The sequence below is a fragment of the Protomyctophum parallelum genome, assembly GCF_964188405.1.
Source record: "Protomyctophum parallelum genome assembly, chromosome: 12".
In the NCBI taxonomy this organism is placed as follows: domain Eukaryota; kingdom Metazoa; phylum Chordata; class Actinopteri; order Myctophiformes; family Myctophidae; genus Protomyctophum; species Protomyctophum parallelum.
Window position 1 is genome coordinate 37,161,754 of NC_139712.1, and position 24,512 is coordinate 37,186,265.

The 24,512-nt window shown below is 43.4% G+C and overlaps 1 protein-coding gene across 2 annotated transcripts in view; it reads right to left on the minus strand.

Moving 5' to 3' along the window:
- The window catches only part of map3k22 (mitogen-activated protein kinase kinase kinase 22), a 70,276-nt gene that overhangs the window by 44,741 nt on the left and 1,023 nt on the right, over positions 1-24,512 (minus strand). Inside the window, exons 2-3 of one of the 2 annotated variants that reach the window (XM_083778037.1) lie at positions 13,231-13,314; positions 11,661-11,705 (exon numbers count right to left, since the gene is read on the minus strand). In XM_083778037.1, the coding sequence (XP_083634163.1) occupies positions 11,661-11,705; positions 13,231-13,249 (64 nt within the window). In that variant the 5' untranslated portion in view covers positions 13,250-13,314. The remainder of the gene's footprint in view (positions 1-11,660; positions 11,706-13,230; positions 13,315-24,512) is intronic. The other variant, XM_083778038.1, reaches the window with a different exon arrangement.

The window sequence follows — 24,512 nt, forward strand, 5'->3', positions numbered from 1 at the left end:
CAGGTTGCATCACGTTACAACCACAACAGCACCCGCCGGAAACACTGCATTCTACAGTACGATGGATGCGAAGGGATTTCCTCCTCGTCAGAGGATGACCAGGTAGGGATGTCCTCGTTCCTCAATCAAGATACTACTAGGTAGGCACAGCATTGAGCGCAGTGCACGTAGGTTAGCATAGCTGCTCCCACTCATTGAGCTCAATGTGTGGGGGTTAGCATAGCTGCCCCCACACATTGAGCTCAATGTGTGGGGGTTAGCATAGCTGCCCCCACACATTGAGCTCAATGTGTGGGGGTTAGCATAGCTGCCCCCACACATTGAGCTCAATGTGTGGGGGTTAGCATAGCTGCCCCCACACATTGAGCTCAATGTGTGGGGGTTAGCATAGCTGCCCCCACACATTGAGCTCAATGTGTGGGGGTTAGCATAGCTGCCCCCACACATTGCGCTCACACGGGGCAGTAAGCACATGAGGAGAGGAGAGTGGTGGAGGGGAGGGGAGGATTCACACATGAATGCGTCGTGTACTCGTGTCGCACAGAAAAATACAAAAGTTTACAATAAGTCTACATGAGGATTTAAGGATATTATGCTTATATTATTAGAAGAAGGGCTTCTATCTACAGTCATGGATTGGACATTTTGTTGGGACTTTTCTGACGGAATTAATGTCCTGCTTAGGGTTGTTTTTGCTCTCACTCTCCCTCTTAATTAGCACTCAAACAGCGAGTGCAGATGCAGAATCAGATCTGAACAAATTTACAAAGACCGTGCTTAGAAGCCTGTTGGCGCGAGGTTACTCCGCTGTGTGTGTCTCTGTGTATGACGATCAATAATTATTCCAAGAAAGACGAGGGCTGGAGTGGATTCTCCTCATCATGCCGTCTCTCTGTGTGTGTGTGTGTGTGTGTGGGGGGGGGGGGGTGTAGGGGGTGGGCCGACAGTGCTACACTTCTGTGACCGAAAGAGTGCTAGACTTCTTAGTAGGACGGTGTGTGACCGATAGAGTGCTAGACTTCTAAGTAGGCCGGTGTGTGACCGAGAAATACATTCTTCGCAGCTGTAAGAAATTAATTAATGCAAACCGAAATAGCGCGGTTCATTAGAGCGCATTGAACCGTGTATGCTGTACCGAACGGTTCGGTTTTAAACCGAAAACCGTTGCACCCCTAAATGGCCACCAGGTCAACTAAGCCTAAGGTGCCAGGAGCCTCTGATAATAAAACAGTTTATTACATTTCTATATCCATTGTTTAATGGTTGGGATAAGGATCAGAACTTATGAAATTGGGGAAATAGTTATCTTCAAGTACAAAAATGAATAAAAAATATGTCTTAGCATGCAGCGCACAACCCTGAAGGTTTTTTTGATGCACCAACATGCATTTTCAATCCAGTAAATGTGTTTTCCACCTGCACAGCACTAACGGCAAACGGCAGCAAGTCACCAAGATCAGCTAGTTAGGCTGAGTTTACCAAGGGTTCACAGCAACCTCACACACTCACAATCTTCACCCTAAACCTAACAGAACCATGCCTAACCATGAACTTATAAGACTACAGTAAAAACAAATTGAGGACACACATTGGCCCCATTTAGACGTGTAGTTCGGTGTCCTAAAAAATGTGAGCTATGTCACGAACACACACACACTTGTGTTTTTGCCTTGGGGTCATGTACACTAGTGTACAGTACAGAGAAAAACAATGGCATACATTCACTAACTGCCAGTGAAAACAGCAGCCATTCACTGAGCACATACGGTACGTACATAGGTGACCTACAGTATCTATGTCGCTTATTTGTTAATCATGGTTATAGTAGCGGGAGTGAAAAGGCAGGAATGGCGTCCCTTTTAGCACACTCCCTCCATTCATGTAGCGTTGGGACACGATAAGAAATGTCACAAGAACACTCCAGCAGGCCAGACGTCAGCCCACGCCAGCCCAGCCAGAGAGAGATTTGACAGAAAGGCAGATCCGATACCAGTGTGTAATGTATACCCACTGAGCATTTTTAGGGCTATTATACTAAAACAGTGGTTCCCAAAGTGGTCCTTGAGGGAGTTTCAGGGGGTCCCCAGCTAAATGATAGTTTGTACACTCTCAGAGTTAAATTAACATTGATTTTACAATATAAATTGGGGGTCCCAGAGATATAAATGCCATTAAATGGTGGTGCGTAGACTAATTCATGTCAAACTAGGGGTCGTTGAAATTAAACGGGTTGAGAATAACTGCTAGAGCCGTAAAGATCTTCTCTCATGGAGGGTCCCTGGTGTATCTTTTCAAATGGGGGTCCATATAAAAATAGACAGACAGTCTATATATAGACATTAATAAAACAACAGCTATCGGTAATCAACATCCAAACTAAGCCTAGAGCACTTTCACTTTTAGACCAGCTAAAACCCGGTTTTAGACAGACTATGGCCCTGAGCACAATACCGTCACATCCTACGTTTTTAGACCTGTTCGTCACGTTTAATTGCCGAAACAACAAAGGATTTGTCAAAGCTGTCAAGCTGCCCTCATTTTCCTTTGTGGAATTATTCCTGTGCCCCGATGGCTTAGTTGGAACCTGTTGTGTTGAGTAGGGTCACTGGTGATGATGCAAGTCAGCCATTCAAGTGCAAAGCATAATGCCACCTAGCACAGTGCACAGTATTAATATCAGACTTATAACTGAATAATAAGTAGTTGTTTTTCTCCATTTCCTAATATACGTCAACGAATTGACATGAAAGAATTCAAACAAAAAATGTGATGGTCGACTAAATTGATTTGTCTCATTAATTATAATCGAGGCAAAAGTTTGAAATAACGGTGATATTGATTTGAAGTCATATCGCCCAGGGGATGCACACGCAGATCTGACTGGTCTGACATGCGGAAATCACCCGTCGCTCCCGAACATGCGTTGTACTAAAGCCTGTACCCATCGCCAAGATGTTGGTGTGTGTGGGATGTTTGACAGTGATGATGTTGATGAGAGAAACTGAACAGGTAGTAGAACGGTTCTCCTCAGTGCCTCCATTGTCTCTCATCATCGCTCTCATCGGCCGCTTAAGAGATAAGACGTAAAGACTGATAACGGGAGAGCGATGCAATGTAAACAACCACACAATCACTCAAGATGGAAACTTTTAACGCTCGCTTATCTGCCACACAAAGCTTCTCTCCCCTTATCACACAGTAATCACACACAATGGCTACATATTTGAACGTGTTGGTTGCTCACACTGGTGGAAGGCGGGGCTGGGCCTTGCACACAAAATCTAATAATCACAATATGTGTTCATAAATTCCTCAATGTCGATCTTGTGGCGATAGTGTCGGGGATTTCATAAAATATTACGAGATAAAAAAAAGAAAAATCACACATTGAAGTGAGCGGTGATGATGTATGTGATGATGTCACATGATGACAGTAAACACAATAACAAAAACAATGTGTTTACTGTCATGTTACATGTGACATCATCATACATCATGCTGCGTTTCATGTCAGTCAGTCACGCCTCGTGCATGACATGTCATGCCACCATATATGGCCATCTCCATATATGAAGATCACGACACTGACCTAATCTAACCCTGGATAACCATACATGGAGAAGACTGGGTCATCAACCTAGATCTGCATATATGGAGCCGGTCAGCAACTCTACATCTGACCTCAAACCCTTAGATCTCCATATATGGTGCTGACCTGTTCTGACATTCCATATGTTGATCCTTCCCCATGCACCCGTCCTTCCTGTTCTGTATTGATAGGACGTCATCAAACTATGTACACTCAAGACACGCTCCATATATGGCTAGTACAGAATTAATTCCATATGTTGATCTGACCCCCCCATGCCAAAGTGCCAGTGCTCGCCCAGCAGTCTGCCGTCACCCAGGCGGATTTGTTCATTTGCTTAAGCAAAAAGGCATACAATGCCGCCGTACTGTGCACTGCCGGTTGACGGCATTACAAACATTTTTGCATTACAGATACTAGAGTGGTCTCCCTCCTCTATAGTTGCAGCTTGAGTGAAAAAACGTAACCAAAATCGAATGGACCCATTTGTACACTCTCAGGTTAGCCCGAGAGTGAAATGTAACCAAATGGACCTGTGGATGGATCTGTGCACTCAGAGTTACATATGTACACCCTCAGGGTTGAATGACCACTGAGGATTTCACTGTGGAGAAAGTCCCTGCTGGGACACACAGAGGTGAGTAGACTTGGCAGATCAGTGGCAGATGACTAACCGTTAGACCAGGCCTGTCCACTATGGACAGGAAGGAACTGAGTCACTGTCTCTTTTCTGAACAGGCCCTAAATATACACAGTGCTCTGTGTTCCTATAACTCAGACAGTGTGTACACACACGTAACATGTGTGTACGGCGCTCTCTCTCTCTGTTGAGGATACATGAAGGTAACATTGAGGATGTTATACTACAGACGTATGTCGCATACTAGGAAGCAAACATCCGATGCAAACATCCGATGAAGACGGAGACCAGACCACTGTGCATTTTGACATGTAGTATGTCATTGGATTGTCTAGACAGACAAACACAAAAATGGGACACACACACACACACACACACACACACAGACTACTCTGCAACATGTTTTTAGAGAACAAAATTGTTGCCGAGTAGCCTTAGGATTTTTAGCCATTTTTGTATGTGTATTTTATTTTTAATGCATTCAAACTACCTTTTACATTGAACAGTTTTTGCATTGGATTCTTGCCTCCTTGGGAACCCTCTCCTCTTTTTGTGCGATAGTGCGATAGTGGTGGCTCTACATCGACTTCAGCATCCCTTCCATGTGGACTCTGTGGAGTCCCCCAAGGCTCAATTCTTTTTTTTTTTTTTAAGATATTTTTTTGCGGCTTACGCCTTTTATTGATTTTTGAAGGGACAGACAGTAGGCTGACAGGAAACGGGAGAGAGATGGGGGGATGACATGCAGTAAAGGCCGTGTCGGGTCCGGGAGTCGAACCCGCGGCACACTGCGACTGGATTACCAGTCCGGTGCCCAGACCGTTACGCTACAAGGCTCAATTCTGGGGCCGATTATCTTCTCTCTCTAACGGCTCCCCTTTGGGTTGACTTTGAAAAAACATGGCATTTCCTTCCATTTTTATGCAGATGCCTCCGAAAAGAGATAATACGACTTCGAAGCCACTGCTGGAGTCTCAAGGACATCAAAGCCTGGGCAGCCTTAATTGTTTTGAAGTTTTTACAAGGGAAAAACTGAGGTCATGATTTTTAGACCAAATATTGCTGACAATGACAATAACTCTGCTGCCTGAAGCCCACTGTAACCAACCTTGGTGTCATCATAATGGACAGTGATTTCAAATTGGTATTAGTCAAGACTCCCTTTCAAGCCTTCAGTTGGTAAAAGTCTGTACGTCTTTGTTTTAACGGGAACTTGAAAACAAGAGCACATCCATCCCAGCCTCCCTCCAGTATGTTTTAGGATCCATTTGAATATTTTAGGGGTGCTATGTCCAGCTTTTGGTGTATGTAACCCACATTGTTTCCTAACACAAGTGTTGTAGCCAATTTGATGATTTTATATTGTGGTTTAGTTCTTTTGAAGTTGCTATGACAACCTGGGCATAGGCGGGTTCAACCAATCACAGGCACAGCCTACTTGTATGCGTCACAGGTGCACGGCAGCAGGGATTTTGGGAAACGCCACAGGGAAGCCACACAGTTTTTCAACCGTGCGTGTTTTGTTTGTTTTCAATTGTTTTGAGTTATCCTTGGTTTATTTTGCATCACGTTATTGTTTAAGTTACAGTTTAAGTACCCGGCTTATGTCATGCTTTATCCATCCTGCAAGCAAAAATAAAACCTTTTTAAATGCACTCAACGAGACGACCTGAGTTACTGTCATCATCACCACGCGTTGGAAAGAGCTTCACACCATATCCCTCACTGGCATTCTTTTGTTGAGAAGTTGCCTTTACAACAAGCATTAAAGGTCCTAGAACATGACGGATCCTGCCACAACTTTATGCTGCATTCACAATGTTCAATGTTACTTGCTTTTTTTATTTTTTTCTAATCAATGTTTAGCAGTTTATGTCCCACAGATTAATGAAAACATTGGCCTGATGATAGATTGAACTGAAACTGAAAAGGATGAATCAATACCTTTGAAGTATTTCACAAAGCAAGATTATCAAGTTAGGTAGACAATTTAAGAAGTGCCTTTACCTTTAGGTAAAATTCTCTTTTGATTTGGCCCTAAATTTCAATTTACTTGACTTGACTTCCTCCCCCCTCCAAGGCAATTGTAGGGGAGACACAGAATCAGAATAAAGCTTTTAATGTCATGGTGTTAATCACACTGTCCCGATGATGAATAAAGATTCTAAAAGACCGTTGTTGTGTCGAGGCGAGATAAGGAAAGAGATTCATTCAGGAACCCATGGCGTTCGTAGATAGGATCTGATTCAGGATCTGATTCAACAATAGAACATCATTATCCACTTCGCTGAGTCATTAAAGAAACTTAAGAAAGGCGGGGGAGGGGGGTTGGGGGTTGTAAGCCAAAGAGACCACATCACAAATAATGGAAATGGAAATAGTGAACGCTAATAACTCCACCTCATAACCAAACATAACAAACAATAAGCCTTTCTCTTTCCCCCCTTCTCTCTCCCTCGCCCTCTCTGGTGAAAATTGTTGTTTCACTCAGACTTCTACAGACTCACAGCTCTCCTGTGACTGCAGTGTGCACCGGCAGTCAAGGATACAAAACAAACAACAGAGGCCTGTAGTGTGTGTCCGTGTGTGTGTGTGTGTGTGTGTTTGTGTGTGTGTGTGCGCGTTGTATGAATGCAGAAAGATAGTGCAGGGTCACAGAGGGCGAGAGATAGAATAGGGGAGTGTGTGTGTGTGTGAGAGAGAGAGAGAGAGAGAGAGAGAGAGAGAGAGAGAGAGAGAGACAGATGAGGGCGGGGATTGCTCAGTCAGTGGCTGTGAGGAAATAGCGTGGTTGGTTGACAGCGCTGCTGTGACTGTATGACTGTAAATAAAGGTATTACATCACCCAGCCACAACCACCAACCCACTGGAAACTACAGCTACAACACTTCATTCAACTAAATCGCCAATAAATTGATAAAATAAAATAATTGATTGGGGGGAGAGGGGTGTTTATAACAAAAATAGCAGATCTACAAGCTTAACATGACGCGAATATAGGGCTTAAGTGGTTCATCATATTATCGGTTTATTAAAAAATCTATTTGTTTTTTGGGGCGATTCGTCAGTCGTCAATATATGAAACAATGAGCATCTCGATTATTTGATAAAATCGAACAAGTCATGGATAGAATAATCGCTAAGAAAATAATGGATAGTTGCAGACCATAGTGGGAACTGGGGAATCACACCCACAACACCACCCAGTATGTTTACTAAATACCAGGGTTTCTCAAAGTGGGTGGCGTGGCATCCTAGGGTTCCTAGGTGTGTGTGTGTGTGTGTGTGTGTGCGTGCGTGCGTGCGTGCGTGCGTGTGTGTGTGTGTGTGTGTGTGTGTGTGGCTGCACAAGCCAGGGACACACTGGACAATAAACTAAAATAGGATAGGATAGGAAAAATGAGCCACAGGTTCCAGCCTATACCTTTTTGGTCTAAATGCAAAGTTATGATGATCAAATGAAATCATTGCATTCAATGTTCATTCTATGACCAAAATAAACTGGATAAAAGGAGTTTCTTGAACAACCTCTTTGTATGATGATGAAGTATCATGTCAATATCTACACGTACCCCATATGAAGCTTCCTGCCTTGTGTGCCCATTGCGTCACCTCAGTTGACTTATCAGAAGCTTTACTGCCTTTGAATCGCGCCTCAGGTCACCTATGACTTCCACAGAGCTACGTCAAGCTGGCCACGGCACACAATGGAGTCTGATTGCTCAGCAATGCATCATCACAGGTTTTTCTTTTGTTTTTTGTTTTGTCTAAGAAGGCAAAGGTTGGGCGGCCTCTGAGCGGAACAATGGATGAAATGAGAGTCGGGAACTAGAGATTGGTTGTTTTAGCTACAGGTTGAAAACGTGGGGTTGAGAATTTGGGAGAGTGGTTATGCTGCATCTAACGTCGATGGCTGAACTCGGCAATCACAAACCACAGGAACTAGAACAGTGGGAAACGCAAACCTGCAGTAAGGATGTTTATACACGCTGGGAGCCCATGCTGTTTAAAGGGGCAGCTATAGCATTAAAAAAGCCTTTACTGTGCAACTATCAGAGCCCGAGCGATGCCAGCTTTTTGGGTCTGGTGTCGGCCCTGATTTTGGAGAATCCTAGTCCACAGATTACTGATGTCTTTGACCGATATATTTTGTCGTTTTTGATGTTTTCTAATCGATTTGATATTTTCTAATCTATTAACTTTAACTAGAATTTGTTTTTATTTTAACCACTTAAACCCTATTGAAACAAATCGTCAACAATTTCCACCTACAGTACAAGTAAGACGCGCAAACGCGGGAAGCGAACGCAGCTCGTGTGTGTGTGTGGTTGTGTGTGTGTGTGTGTGTGCTACAGCTGCGCCCTGTGTGTGTGTGTGTGTGTGTGTGTGTGTGTGTGTGTGTGTGCTACAGCTGCGCCCTCTGGTGGCGGGCGGGTGGTGTAACAGCGGGACACACACACACACACACACACAGACATTCAGCCCTTGCTGTCATAGTAAGTGGCTCACTGCGTTCGCAATCATAGTAAGTGGCTCACTGCGTTCGCAATAACATCCAAAATAGGGATTCTAGTCAGGTTGAAAGTGATAAGGCCTAACAAAAAAAAACTTTGGTTTCCGATTGGCTGTCATTTTTGGGCTGAGTAGATAGGATTTTTTTTTTTTTTTCGTGGTTAGGATGGGTAGCAAGGAATTTATTTTTTTATTTTTTTCATGGGAAGGATGGGTAGCAAGGATTTTTTTTCTTTTTTTTCCTACGGCAATGATGGATAGGCTTCTTTTTTAATAACTTCAATATTTGCCTGAAATACCATCTTTTAAATAATGAATGGTTCAAGTACAAATGACACTGTATGCCTACAGCTAAAACATTTGAAAACTTTGAATAGAATGTCCACAGACTCCACCACACACTGGTTGAATACTTTAGAGCAGGGGTATTCAATTAGATTAGGCCGGGGGCCACAACTGTAGAATTATTGTGTGTGGGGGGCCGCACAGTGTGCGCGCGAATCTTCGTGCTCAAACAAGAAGATTAATGTAAATTTCCGCACAGTAATGAGCAGGATAATATGTCTATACAGGTATATGCCACCTTAGAATAGATGTAGGCCTAAACCTATTTGACAGTGCATAAACAGCATTGCTTTGACATTAACGACTGGACGGACACACACACACACACACACACACACAAACACACACACACACACACACACACTCACTCTGCTGTGGGCAGTTCAGAAACCCGTCCACGACCACCAGTGACATCATCGTTAGGCAGATTGTTTTTTAAACAAGATTTATTTACGTGAGAATAGTTTATCAGACTATAAAGATTAGATTACATAGAGCAGTGATTCCCAAAGTGGGGTTCGGGGTCCGGGGACCCCCAGGGTCCTGGAGGCAGTTCCAGGGGGTCCCCAGGGAAATGATGGTTTGGAACCAAATGGACCCTTATGGGTCTGTAACTGTAACTGTGTACAAATGGAACCAAATGGACCCTAACAGGGTTTATTATTGTGAGAATGATGGCTTCCATTTTCGCATTGCAACTTTTCAGGACTAGAAAGCCTGCAGTTTCTATTAGCTTGGATTCTCCATTGATGTCACTGTTGGGTGGGTTTCTGAACTGCCCACAGCCCTCCTATGTGACACAGACCGAGTAGAAAAAAACGTGTCATTTTATCATGATTATTAGTGAGGACCTATTATATGAAGATAGGTTGAAAAGTGGTCCTTTAATGATTACCGTCATTATGGTAATCAAACAATTAATATCGCACACACCATACCTGTAACTTTTATTATCCCTCTTATTATTCTCAAAAAAAAAAAAAAAAAAAAAAACCTTTTCTAGTTTTCTTAGTGTTTTTCCTAATACGGTCATTTTTCTTTTGTTGGTTTTTGTCTGTCTTTGGGTATAGACAAGTGCTACATACATTTGAGATAGTGTTAATATAATTGTGCATAATGTCGTCAAAAACGGCAAATAAAACTGGGGGGAGGGATGGGGTGAGGGAGAAAAAAAAAGTTTGTATGTTCAAACTGTACTAAATTGTTGAAACCTATTACCAATAAAGACACTGCATGTGAAGCAGGTTGCCTCGCTCTGCTCCCACACACACACACACAGGCCCCATGAATGAAGACATAGAGGGGATTTCCTGGTGCTGAAAAACACACATCATGGCAAAGGCATCCGCCAGGATTAACAGCCAGGGCCAACTGTGTCCTCACTGAAGCAGCAAGCTGCAGAGGCAGTCCCTGAGCTCACTGCCACGGCTCTGACGCACAGCATTGTACTGAACACACACAGAACACACCATGGACATGGACACACACACACACACACACACACACACACACACACACACACACACACACACACACACACACACACACACACACACACACACACACACACACACACACACACACACACACACACACACACACACACACACACACACACACACACACACACACACACACACACACACACACACACAAGCCTGAGGTTAAAAGCAGTGGTGCTTTCTGCTTTTTAAAAGTATGTTTGTAAAAGTATCAATACATATAGTGATAGATATAGGCTTGTATTAAAAATTGTACTCATGTACAATAGCATTGGCATCGAAATATACTTAAAAGAAAAGCAGAGGTTTTGAACTACACACCGAAACTGGCGATCCACCTAATTGAACACCTAATGACTGAAGAGATTAACTCGCTCGAGTTAATGTTTGACTGCGGTCATTTCAGCTCCGAGGTAAGATCGAATCTGCCGGTGCAAAAAAAACCAGAAAGCCCTCGGCCATGCCAGGCTAATCCTGGGTGGGCTGAGAAGTTGCACGGTATGTGTTTTTACTTGTTCTGTACTGGAGCGGTCCAAAAGGTATAGTGCAAACAAACACTTATGGCTGTGTTGGTGTTTTTCACTGTGTGCTAAAATAATGCAGACCTTATGAGGTCTTGGAAGGGTTTTGTGCATAGTACCATTGCTGTCGGGCAGAAACCTGCCACACAATGCATCGCCATGCGATGCGCTGTGAGCTTGTAGATCTGATATGATAGCTTTTGTTATTTTCTCAAAAAAGTCCATTTAAATAACATTAGATCCATTGGAAACACTTTCCATTTCCTGAAACTTTCCACCCGACGTTGACGGTTGGTTATACCAGTGGTTCTCAACCTGTGGGTCATGATTTTGGTGAGGACAGTAAAGTGGACTTTTAAGACCTAAAAAAAGACTAAATGAAAAAATACCATTACTGCATCAAAAGTAATCACCAAAATATAATTTATATTATAAAAGAGGCAAAATAGCAGATCTACAAGCTCACAATATTTATCTGTAGGAAACGAGTCAAACAAAATGTAAATGAACATTCCGCCTGGCTCAGTGCAGTCAGAGGATACAAGACATACCTTGTGAGTTCCTATGCTGTCCGAGCCCATTTTGGAGACCGTCATCTGTTAACAGAAGAAGTCAACAGACTCAACACGGTTAGGCCTGTCACAATTATTACATAATCGCCACAATCACAATTATTTGATATAATCACAATTATTTTTAAATAATCGTGAATCGTTTCCAAACATTTTTTCAAAAACAGCAGAAATAGCAGATCTACAAGCTTACAACACATTACTTTGTGACATGTAGTAAGCTTGTACATAAACTACCTGTATTTCCGCAATTTTGTTAAAAGAAAATTGGAGACAAAAATATAAAAAAATATATATTTTGTTATTTCTCATATCTGCCCTGTGCAATTTGCATATATATATATACAAATTGTAACATTCCAATTAGGGTCCGCCCTATCAATTAGTAACGCCCAGCGCTCAATACGGAGATTGATCAAAAGGACAGACATTATTGATTACAAAACCGATCGCATCGCTCCACAGGCTCCACAGCAACAGTGGGACGTCATCGAAAATGTCCCCCCCCCTGTTTAGCCGACGAGATGGAAAATCTTAACACTTGAATAACTCTTGATCTAAATAATTCCGTCCAATATGTGTTAGACGGCCCACCGTTGTCCCGTCGCTAGTCGCGATAGAATTAATCATACCTCCCGTTGTTGTCGATCGCCCCAAGAGTGTTTTGGCTATATCTAGCTACTTCAGCCACATCCGGGATAACATCCAGTCCGTCGCTAAATGTGCTTCGCTGCTATAAATCGCTGGGCGCTATGATTTAATGGATTAAATAACCCAAAGCGTTCAGGGTGTTAAATGTGTAATGGTGACAGCCATAAACACCTGTAGCGCGCCGCCAACACACAGCAGCTCAGTGTGGGTAATACGTGTGCGGGGCATAATTCATTCGCTGTGGCTTGGGGTTTGAATGGAAAACAATGGCCAATAGATATTGATCATACGTTCTACCGTTGTTTACTGAGGTCAGTGTGAGAAAAGCACGTCCAGGCTGACAGCTCCCCTCACCACAAGGTCCTGTGTACGTGCAAGTGCAACATGGGAAGTTGGTATTGTTTGGAAAGTGTGTGTGTTTGTTGTGTGCGCGTGCGTGTGTGTGACGTCAGCCAGGCCAGAGTTGGACCAGTGACAGAGAGAGTGATAAAGGGAGTGTGAACTGTGAAGTCAAGACCAGAGGTCAATCAACACATTGAGAGAGAACGGGAGAGGGATGCAATATACAGTAACCCAGCCAATATACAGTAGAAATATAATCGCAATTTATTTTTGTATTTCTTGTTAAAACATAAAAAACGTGGTGAGAAGCGAGATATATACATATACACACTCACACTGTATACAGTACTGTATATGCAAAACAAAGAGACATGTATACAAAAACAGCCATCTGGAGTCTATAGAGTTGTTAACAGCTACTTTAATTTCCGTCCCTCCTTTCGGACTGTGTCTGAGCAGTACTGTTCCTACAAGAGTCTCTCTGCTAAAGGTGTAGGTATATATGTGCGTGCGTGCATGTGTATGTGTAATGTATATGCGATGCAGCACTACTTACCCATGTTTACTGTCATCATCAGGAAGTGGCCCTGTTGAACTTGAGCGCAGAGCTCAACTTCTCTGACCTGGTAGAGTCTTCACCCTGAAAGCGTGGGGGAGGGGGAAACAAAACAGGGTTTCAGACCAAGATGTTTCTATGTATACGTATGTCTGATAGTGCGATAGGGCAGTGACGCAATAACCAGAGAGGGTACACTTGTAGGAAGTTTCAGCACAACGCTTTCAACATCGGCCTTGCTACTTCTGTAATCACGATTCACCACCCCAGTGTTAAACAACAACAACAACATCACAGAAATATACTGCAGTTATAAAAGGCTGCAATTCCATTCCAATTCTCAGGAGGTGGCTCAGGAGGTAGAGAAGTGTGTGTGTGTGTGTGTGTGTGTGTGTGTGTGTGTGTGTGTGTGTGTGTGTAGTGAAGTGAAGTGAATAGGTGAATGAAATGCACAATCATTGTAAAGAGGCTAAGAATCAAATTCCAAATGCATTCAGACAGGCGTCAGTCAGTTACATTAAGGTGGAAAGGCAGGTGGTGGGGAGGAATTCCATTCTCTGATAATAATAGCTAAGAAACTGAAAGAGCTGTCTTTGCCAGGTAGGAGGAAACTGCTCAGTGGTTAGCAGTATAGGGCTGGGCGACATGACTTCAAATTAATTAATGAACACTTTTTTTTTAAATAGAGAAAATAGCAGTTAGCAAATGGTCTGGGACTCTGGGCCAGAGTCATAGTAGAACTGACCCCCAAAGTGTATTAAAGGGAAATACCTCTTTAAGGACATGGCCAAATGCTCACAATGGCATCATTGTTCACAATGGTAGGAAAACAAAATAATACAAATCTATAAAGCAACGGTTACACAGGACATCTGTTGCTGACTTGCTGCTTTAAGTGTTGCACAATCGTAAATTGTTTACATCATCAAGCATGCGTCCGATGAGCAAGAATAAATATAAAAGGCAAATATGGCTTGGTTAAAAAGAACAGGGAACTATTGCACTGGCATGGAGTCGCTGACCACACATGAAAGAGATGAGGAACAAGGAAGAAGCCACAAGACAGGTGGTCTGCCAACGCCACTCCACCAAGACACACACACATACACACACTAACACACACACACACACACACGAGAACAGTACAGCCCCCGTCTTATACCATTAAGATCTGAGGCCGATTCTACAAACAGTTTTCTGGAGAGAAAGAAATATGCCAGTGGTCCTCAAACCTTTTTATGTCAAGACTTAAAAGGATTATAGGTTTATACAATTATTTGTATTTTGCTGCGGACGCCCATCTCAAAATATGTTGTTGCATGGACCCCCAGAAGCAAAGATTAGAGTAAAAAAAAAATCACGATTTTTCTACAAGCTCATAGCACGACACGAAGTGGCGCGCTATGAGCTCGCTGTTTTTGAATAGCCAAAGTAATAAAATAATGGTTAAAGTGAGGTTAAAATCTAAAATTACAGAGATGCTTTCCCGGTTTGAATGGGTTAAGCCAGCAAGTCACCAGATGGCCCATCTGCTTAGCCCCTCTGCCCAGCATGATGCCAGGCTAGTGAGTACCCACTGATCGCCGTCCCAATACTCAACACAAGTACCTGGCAGTCGGAGCCCTGCTCCTTGGGAGATCAGATGCTAATCGCCATTATTATGCTTGCAGCTCTAAAAATAAGAAAACCCCCCCCGCAGCAGATAAGGCCTCAAGAAATGACACGGAACATATTACAGCCAGGCTACGCAGTGTGCACAATCCACAACTACATCGCTCGCACACTGGCGTGTTTTGCTCTCAGAAATGTGGATAACATCACTCATTTGGACCGGGCACTGGAGTTAGTGAAATAGTTTCCTTTGTCACAGCACATAAGAGTCTGCCTGAAATTAATTAAGAGGAGGAGGATAACATGGGTTGGAAGTTGGAACATGGCTCAGAGAAGGGTTATGGGGAGTTATAAATTACCACACGCGCACACACGCCAACACGTGCTGTTGGGTGTTAACCAATTTTTGAGTGGTGCAACCACTCCTACAATCAGGAATGTCCGTGGGTATCATGTATGTATCCGTCATGAGCATGAGTGGTGTGCGCATGCGTGAAATTGGAAAGAGAGAAGTATGTGACATGGCTGCCACCTGCTGGACGCAAATCCAACTACTGACTGTCTAGGTTCATTGATATCCGTAATAAAGCTCATCTGACAGAGCAGAGAGAGAGAGAGAGAGAGAGAGAGAGGAGGGGGGGGAGAGAGGGGAGTTGCACCACTCGGTTCACACAGGTGTGCTTTTTTTTTTTAAAGGTACCTCCTGTGCTCCAATGGCTCAAATGTAGTTATTATTTAGTCACAATATTTTGTTAATGCTTTTCTATTGGTTCAATATTTATCAAACCCAGAGACAGATGTAACCACTTTAACTAACTTACTTTAAAGGTGCAGTGAAATGAAAAAGACGTTTTTCACACTTTTAGACCATATCCGTGGTCATTATATGGGCATACCTAACAATGGATGCCAACATTTTTTGAAAATTCTCATTTCTGTGTGTTTTTATATCAAAGGTCCATAAAAACGATTATTATTTATTTATTAAAACGAAAACGTGCTGCGTGATGACGTGTAGAGATACACAATACACATCGATAAAAGCCAATAACAATGAAGCTCACCCGTTTAATTTCCCATATTTGCGCGTCCGTCCATCACAGCTGCTACTGATTACAGAATCCTCCGTTTTTATTTCCATTCCAGATAACATCCAGACAGTGTATTACTCGGTTTCAACTTAATCATCACGCTAGAATATGTATCTGAAAACATTATATGGAAGAAATAAGCCAAATAACAGTAAACTGGTTGTGCTGGCCGACCATCTGATTTATAAACAAACAACACCACGCTGTTGTGCCTAGCATAGCTACCGTCCCTAGCTACCGTCCCATCACCTGAAGGGATGCGACGCTCTGATTGGTTCAGAAACTTCAGACCGGTGTTTCATGTTGAAACACCATTTTCATGTTGTTCACCATTTCCGTTTCACTGCGCCTTTAACTCAGATTTTCAAAGAATAGCAAAAACAGTAGATCTGCAACCTCACAACACACAGTGATGCGTAGTATGTAAACTTGTAGATCAGCTATTTTTGCTACTTTTGCTGTGACACTGACTGTAGCATGACAAAGCAGGGCAAAACAAACAAACATACCAAGTTGAAATATGGAGATACACCCGACCGCAACAACATGCATCCTTCAGATGTTACATGACTCTCTCTTGCTAAGATAACATTGGCAGGCTCGCTGCTAGCTGAGAGTCCGTGGGAGTAATCCCCCCCCCCCCCCCCCCATGGGGCAGGAGGATGAGGGGATGAGGGGGCTGCTCTACTCTCCTCTGCTCCAGGGCCTGCAGTGGACACAGACAGCATCATGACCTCATCACGTCTGACCTCACCGCTCCGGAGCTCAAAACCCATTTACCATATTTCAGACTCAGAGGACAAATTAAAACGTTTTGCAATGTTTGTCAGATCTCGCAGAGTTGAAGTCCCCCCCCCCCCCCTGCTCCATGCTCATCTGTGGCAGCCAACAAACACAAGCTCTCAAACGGGGGATCGATTACGAACGGATAGAACGGCGACGCGGTAACTGGGGCTCAGAGATGAACACAAGTAATAAGACAACAAACGGTAGAAGCCTGGATTGGATGCGATATGTGCCGAATAAAATCTGCTGCTGGACTTGTCACTTGTCTACGATCTCTGATTAATGCTGACACACTGCCAGCCAGACAATGACAGCTCAATCACTGGATGGATTTAAGACATTTGAGTGCTACCCAAAAAACAAGAGACGTACCGATAAAAAAAGGTCCTTCCCAATGCCTTCCCGATTCCATAACGTGTGCATCAGTTAATGTTAACAGTACAGTAGGAGTATAAAACAGCAGTGCAACATCAACTGAAGCATTCAAAAAATACAAAGAATGAATTACTATGAATGACAAATTAGTAAATTACGTGGCAGAGGCATAGGATGCATTTTAGGCAGTGTCGTTCGGCTAGCTTTTTCAACACTGGTACTGGTATCGGAACAACTCTAACGTCGAATTCCACCTAAAAACATGCACATTCCATCTGCACTGCTGACCATATCTCACATAGAAAAGAACAACAAGCTGCAGCCAGATGATGTCAGACGACTTCATTACTGAGCACAGCGAGCATGGTCACAACAATAGGCCGTCTGAATTATGGTGTCATGGCCAGGAAGCCGAGGTTTGATTTGTGTTCCACCGTTGCTTAGGTGACTTGACTGTGCTCTATTATAAAAAGGTCAACAGCGGGGGTGTCCCGTCTGCTAGGACCTGGCCAGGATAGTGTCGCGGCCACCCTGCATGAGTCAGAGAGGTTACGCTGGCCGATTCTGGGAAGTGAGACAACAGCTCTCCTCCTTTTACACAAGGTCTGCTGTGGGTGGTTCACGCAGGGAGGGAGTTACTCTAGACGAGGACTTTTCAGTATTTGTGCAAGGGTTCACCGCTGCATGGAAAGAACTCCGTTTTAGGGGGGCTTCAGCACCTATACGCCATAAACTTGGATTCCCTAGCTTTGTGGAAAATTTCTCAAAACGGGATATTGCTGAGAGAAGACATGATGTATCTGTCTGGTATAGTCAGTGATTTTTCTTCTCCCTTTTAACAAGACACCCCTGACTTAGAAGGATACAGCCTTTAACGACTCCTTCCAGAGGAAAGTCTCGCTTTTTATTTGGTGCTGACCCAGCCCTCTAATTCAACTGAAGTGAGTGGACTCTAAAAATGACCCCCTAATTCACACCTTTGTGGCCTGCAGTTTTTGCTTTGAACAGCAACAGCTTCAACAGCACTGACTGAAGCCTCTTCATTCACTCATTCGTCCGTTGACATCTCTTCATATGAAAGGCGTGACACTGAATTTTATCCCATTTTCATTTCACTCTGTAAATGCCCAACGAAAGGTGATAGACCCATGAAGTACAGCATACCAAGGCTTAAGAAACTCGAGCACAATGAATGGATAGAGAACTAACTAACTAAAGAACTCTGTCCCATGTTACTGTCAGAAAACAACAGTCGTGTAGGAGGATATTCCTCACTCCTCGATATGGGTGAGGGCGCTATAGATCAGAGATAAATAGTCTGCCATTATCATCCACCAACCACACAGGCTGGCTAAAAATAGCCCCCAGAAGATGGAACGACTCCCCTCTTAGTCCACTTTATATCAACTTGCCGGCTAAAGAGAAACATATTTTCTTTCTCCCGATAGGAACCTAACCACCATCTGTAACGAAAGCTGTCTTTTCCATTATGCCACGACATGCTATTACAAGCACATTCATTCATTGTGTTTCTCCACCCGAATGTAGCCATGCAGAGCCAGCCCTTGTGGACTTTAACTCATTTCATGAGACAGGGTGTTAAACAGCTGTGGTCCACAGAGATGCATTAAGGTTTTTCTTTATGTTTTGCTGTGTTACCAAACCGTTTAGCTGTAAAGTGTCTCGGTTGAAGTCGGTTCTGGGCTGTTTGAGATGCAAGCAGAGCGAGTGTGGCAACGAAGAAGCAAAAGCAATTTCGCAATTTAACAAAGAGTGTGACAATGAAGGCGCAAAAGCAATTTCACAATTTAACAAACAAAGACCACTGAATGACTTCAATACACCCACTCTATTCAACCACCCTCCAGTAAACTACAAAACCAAACTGCATCTTCCTTTCTCGTCTCATCCTTGAATAGGTCAACATAAACAATCCATTAAAAAAAGAGGACATGTGAGCAATAATGATATTTTTCATTTCTTACTCAATAAACAATCATGGCCTCTGTGTTTATTTAGGCATCTCATTCCTCTGGAGTAGTGTTATCTACCACTGGCCATAATGCTGATGACGACATTGTCTTTATGGCCAGACTAGCCATGCAGACATAGCTCAATCAGGACAACTTCCTCTTGTTTTTATGACAGGGAATAGGGCAGAAACCCACTAGACAGACCATAGGGCAGAGAAACCAAAGTACTTTATACTTCTCATATCCGTGTACGATATAAGATGGGTTATACATTGGTGATCTGGGCCTGCTGGGGGCTAGAGGGCTGTTGCCCATCCCTGCATGGCCTGGGGTATGTTGCCATGTGTTTCTGCCTGAATCTTCGTAAATAAACTGTCAACACTTCACCCTGACTGAATATTAATATTTTCCATAATACTATGCTATCCGTAAATGCTGAGCACTGTCTGTTGACAGAACGATGAACGATAAAGACATCACATGCTAAGCACTCACAATAGCAAATGCCACTAATCATCACTCCCTCAAATGTGGTCATCTGGATTCTGGATGGAGATAGCACTTTAAGTGAAAACTAGAAAAAGTGCTGCTCGGGGAACAGGTCTCCACCAGGATAATAGTGCCACTGCCAATCCTGCAAACTTTAGAAGGCAATCTTAGCAAATCGGAAGTCTGTGTTGATCACATGACTATAGAGATAGCATAAGCGTATACCGATTTGTGTGATTTATGGATAAAATGTGTACGAGTAATATAAAGAAATGTGTTCTGCAAAGATAGGCCTCATGGTAGTGCTACAACAGGCCGTTCTGGAAACTTTGGGGCAGAGGTTTGTCGTTAGCATCAAGGGAGGGAGTGCACACACCCCGCCAAGTCTTCATAACTTACAAACTTGTATTATGGAGTAACCAGCAAGTATCTCTCAACATGCTTGTGTGAGTGAAGACAGAAAGCCTGCCTCTAGTGAGTCATCATGCTGGCCTTTGACCGACAGCCCTCTGGTCAGTGGGCGTCTGGTGCCCTGGGAGGAGCAGTGGCCCAGTCTTCTGTGATTTCAGCAGCGGTTCCAAGGAGATAGCTGGCTGACAGTCAGACAGAAATACAGACACACACGCACACACATACTGTTACCATAGATACACAGTACAGTAGTACCATGCTCCTAAACTCCCCATCTCATGACTTCTCACTCATCATTGAGAAGAGAGCTGAATGGAGAGGAACTGGAAGCTTTCTCTTCAGAAACTATGGTTACTTGTATAAAGGAAATCCTGAAATTGTGGTGAGAGTTGACAGTAGCATGGACTTGGGGCAGTTTTTTTTTTTTTATGCGAGATGAGTACCACTTTTCCATGTGTGGGCTGAGAGACGCTTGCACTTCCCAGGAATAGTCTGCCCACGCTAACTCAGAGGAGGTAAACACAACACTATAACTCAAAAAACTCTTCAAGAATGACAAAGATGTGCGCCATACTTGTACTAGTCAAGACTCTAAAACTACTGGGGTATTAAACAGGGGGGTCCGGGACCCCTAGGGGGTCCTCAAGAGTTACTACAGGGGGGCCGCCAAAGCTTTGTATGATAGGACCTTTTTCTTTTTTACATTAACCACTTCAACCCTTGAATCCCTATTCTGAGGGGAACATTAGCCAAAAATAGCCGATCTACAAGCTCACAATGCCTCGCACTGGGACAACACTCTCAGCTAAGCTAAAGGTGTCCTTGGTCTGAAAAACGTTGACGACCCTAAACCCATTTCTTTCTTTTGTGGCCTCCATGATCACAATGCCGTCCGTGCCATCATGAAGCGAGAGGCCTTTAATTAAAGTAGGGACGGGCGATATGACATTTCTGGACGATATCAATATAATGAATTGCTGTTATGGCCGATAACCTATATAAACAGATGTTGATATGATCTCATTCGGTATTAAAGAAATAATAATTTTGAAAAACATTCTGAAAAAAACATGGTTTTTTATTCCAAAACTAGGGATGCACCGTTATTGAAATGTTGGCCCATATCCCAACAAATGTAGTATTTTAATTTTAAAATGTTCCAACTTGTTGACTCTTTTGAAAGCTTCCCCAGAAAACATTGATAGAATCTGCAGCCTTCATCATCACAAAATACATTTTATCCATACATCACACAATTCGGTATACACCATCTACATAGTCATGTGATCAACACGGATCTGCACCATTTCTCATCTTCCATTCTGATTGGCTAAGATTGGCTTCCAAAGCTCACATGATTGGTCCGTTTCGAACAAAATGCCACAAATCACAAACACAGTGTGCAATATCCGTGAAATTATACACGCACATTTCCACTAGGCCGAGGATGTCATGCCACTTATTTTTTTCCAAAGCAGGCGCTATAACAGGCCAATTCCTGTTTTTAGCTATAACTGCATCAATCTGTATACAACTTATGTATGCGCACTCCCTAGAGGCCATGGAAAAACATTGTCCCTGCATCCCTCCACATATGCCGGTTATAGCGCCACCATGAGGCCGATTTCTGCAAAACACATTGCTTATGTTAGTCGCACAGATTTCATCCAAATCTCACACGTACACATGATCTCTGTAGTCATGTGATCAAGAAGAGTCTGTTGGATTTCTCAGATTCTACACTGATTGGCTAACATTGCCTTCCAAAGTTTTCACGTGTGACCCGTTTCGTTCAAAATGCTGCACATGTCCTGCTCATCCAGAATTCTATCCTCAGAGATGCTATGAGTGATCTGGTCTGCATTTCCTCAACAAAATGAAGAAAATTGTTGCAAAAAAACAAACAAACAAAAAAACATGTTTATATTACTCCTAAACATTTTGCCAAACATCTCACACAGTCCTATCCTCCTGGTGGAGACCTGTGCACAGAAGGGCACTTTTTCTAGTTTTGATATCGATCCAACACCGATATTGGATTTTAAGGCCAATATCAGATATATATGATGACCAATGAGTTGCCCATCCCTACTTTAAAGTAATGTTCTCTGTTTGAGACCACAGAGAGTGTGACCGTGGAACCACTTGGCCTGCTGTGAGACACAAAAGACGAGCCTGCGAGAGGAGCGATAAACTCTTGGGGTCAGACCCCGTTTTTGATCAGTGTCATCAAAATAGAATTAGAGACCGCCGCTTCCGTCTCTGCCTGGCATCCACTGTGGGATCCTGCGGCGCTATCAGCCGCCCGGACTGTTTTGCTTGAGGCACGCCAGCCATATCTGTGGGCGGTTTCCCACTTGACAGTTTTGATTCGCACTCCCTCCTGGTCCACCAATGGCCAGCTTTAAGGCCTGTGGGCATGCCGACATGCTGATTAACACATCCTGTAGATCAAGGATTTGTTGCACAAGCGGCAGCCCCTCTGAGTGTGTCTAAAACTGACTGAGACTGTCCTAGAAAAACACTGTCCACATGTATCAAATATTAATCTACAGTATAGAATTGCCCACCCTGGACCCTCGCCAATTTCCTTACAGGAAAAATAGACCCACGGAGGCTGCCATAGGCTGCCTCTGAGGCTGGCCATTATTTGGTTAATTGATTCCAGCTCCGGACCAACTTTTAGGCTTCTGAAACAATTAATTTTCAGTGGAAACCATAGACTGTAGAAAATTGGAAACACTCTGAAATGGTTCAATTTTAGGCAGGGAAAAAAATAACCAAACTGGTGGTTTAATCCTGGTGGAAAAGGGGCCATAGTATGATAACAACCGGTTACGGCGGAAACGGTTCCAGTTCCTCAATGTTGGACCCGGTTCCTCCGATTCCTCCAGTTCCGGTCCACTCCTGAGCCCCCTCCTCTAGTCCCTGAACACAAGGCCCCACAAAGCTCCAACTGGGCAACCAAGTTCATTGATGAGTCTGACAGTAATAGTCCTGATGACACACCACAGACCAGTATTAGATGGTCTACTAAAGAGGTCATGATTGTGGTGCAATTTAATAGCCCTGTCACAATTATTGAATAATCATCTGATCACAATTTCATCGCAATTTAATTTTGCATAATATCGCCAAAAGATTTCATCTGCTGTATATTATAAATTAAATCTGTTGAAAGGTAGCCAATGTGCAAGCTCAGTCACGACAACGCGTTGTGAACTTGTAGATCGGCTAATCTCTCAACGTCAACAAGACCAAAATAACTGATTGTGGAGTAGAAGAAGAGATGTGGGAGGCCATCAACACATCTTCGGCGCAGACGGCAGCTTCCTCAAGTGTTCACTTCACAGCACAGAGGAGTAGGACCTAACGTGGGATGATGAGCACACCGGCCATGTGGCAAAGGAAAAGGCTCAGCAATGCCTGAGAGCATCCTCCTGACTGGATGCACCATCACCACCTGGCAAGGGAACAGCAGTTCTCTCAACCACAAAGCACTGCAGAGGGCTGTGCGGACACCCCAGAGCATCAGTGGACGAGAGTGGATGGTGTGTCAGCAAAGTCTGTAACAATGATCAAAGACAAACCATGGACCGTTTCAGCTGCTACCATATGGCAAGTGGTACTGCAGCCTCAAGGCCCGGACCAGTATAGGCAACGGGACAGCTTTTTCCCATCAGGCAAACAGGCTAATGAGCAATGGACCCCAACGGCCTATTGCTTTATGCATGTTATTACTCACAACCATTTTAACATTCAGGTCCATAATATAATTAACAAGTATCAAAATAGTGCGGTTAATTTCTTCCCAGTGCTTTCTTGGCTATACATTCATTAATGAACACACACATAAATAATGCAGATTATTAATTATTATTAATATTAATAATAATAATAAGGCAGTGCCCTACACCACATATTCAGGGATCATTGGTCTCTGAATTGGCCAATGCTGGGCTGATGATTCTATTATTTAAAATATATTGTGTGTGTGTGTGTGTGTGTGTGTGTGTGTGTGTGTGTGTGTGTGTGTGTGTGTGTGTGTGTGTAAAAATGATGTAATAATGAAGTATATTGCTTCTTAAATATACAATCTGGTGAGTTGCTTCAGGCATACATACATTATGAGAGGCTATAGCCTGGGACCTGGATGAAGTTCACCCGAATTCCCCCCCTCTACCATGGAATCAATACTCCAAGAACAATGGCCTCCGGTTTGTTTTCTGGTAGATTCTCTGGTGGGAAACTACTAATTGCCTTGGAATACATAAGTGAGCTGAGCATAAGAAAGCCATGGCTAGGAGGAGAAAGAAGGAATACATCACAAAGGCCACATGCCGCAAGGTCTGTTCCTCCTTCCAATGAAAGCCCTGTTTAACTTCACCATAGTATTTGGATCACGTGCGAACTGGAAGACTGACAGTGTGAGAAAAGGAGATGTTTTCTCACACAGGCCAACAGTGAAACTAGACAGAGACTGAGTCCATACCACTCACAACCAAACAACCAATGTATACATATTTTACACACACACACACACACA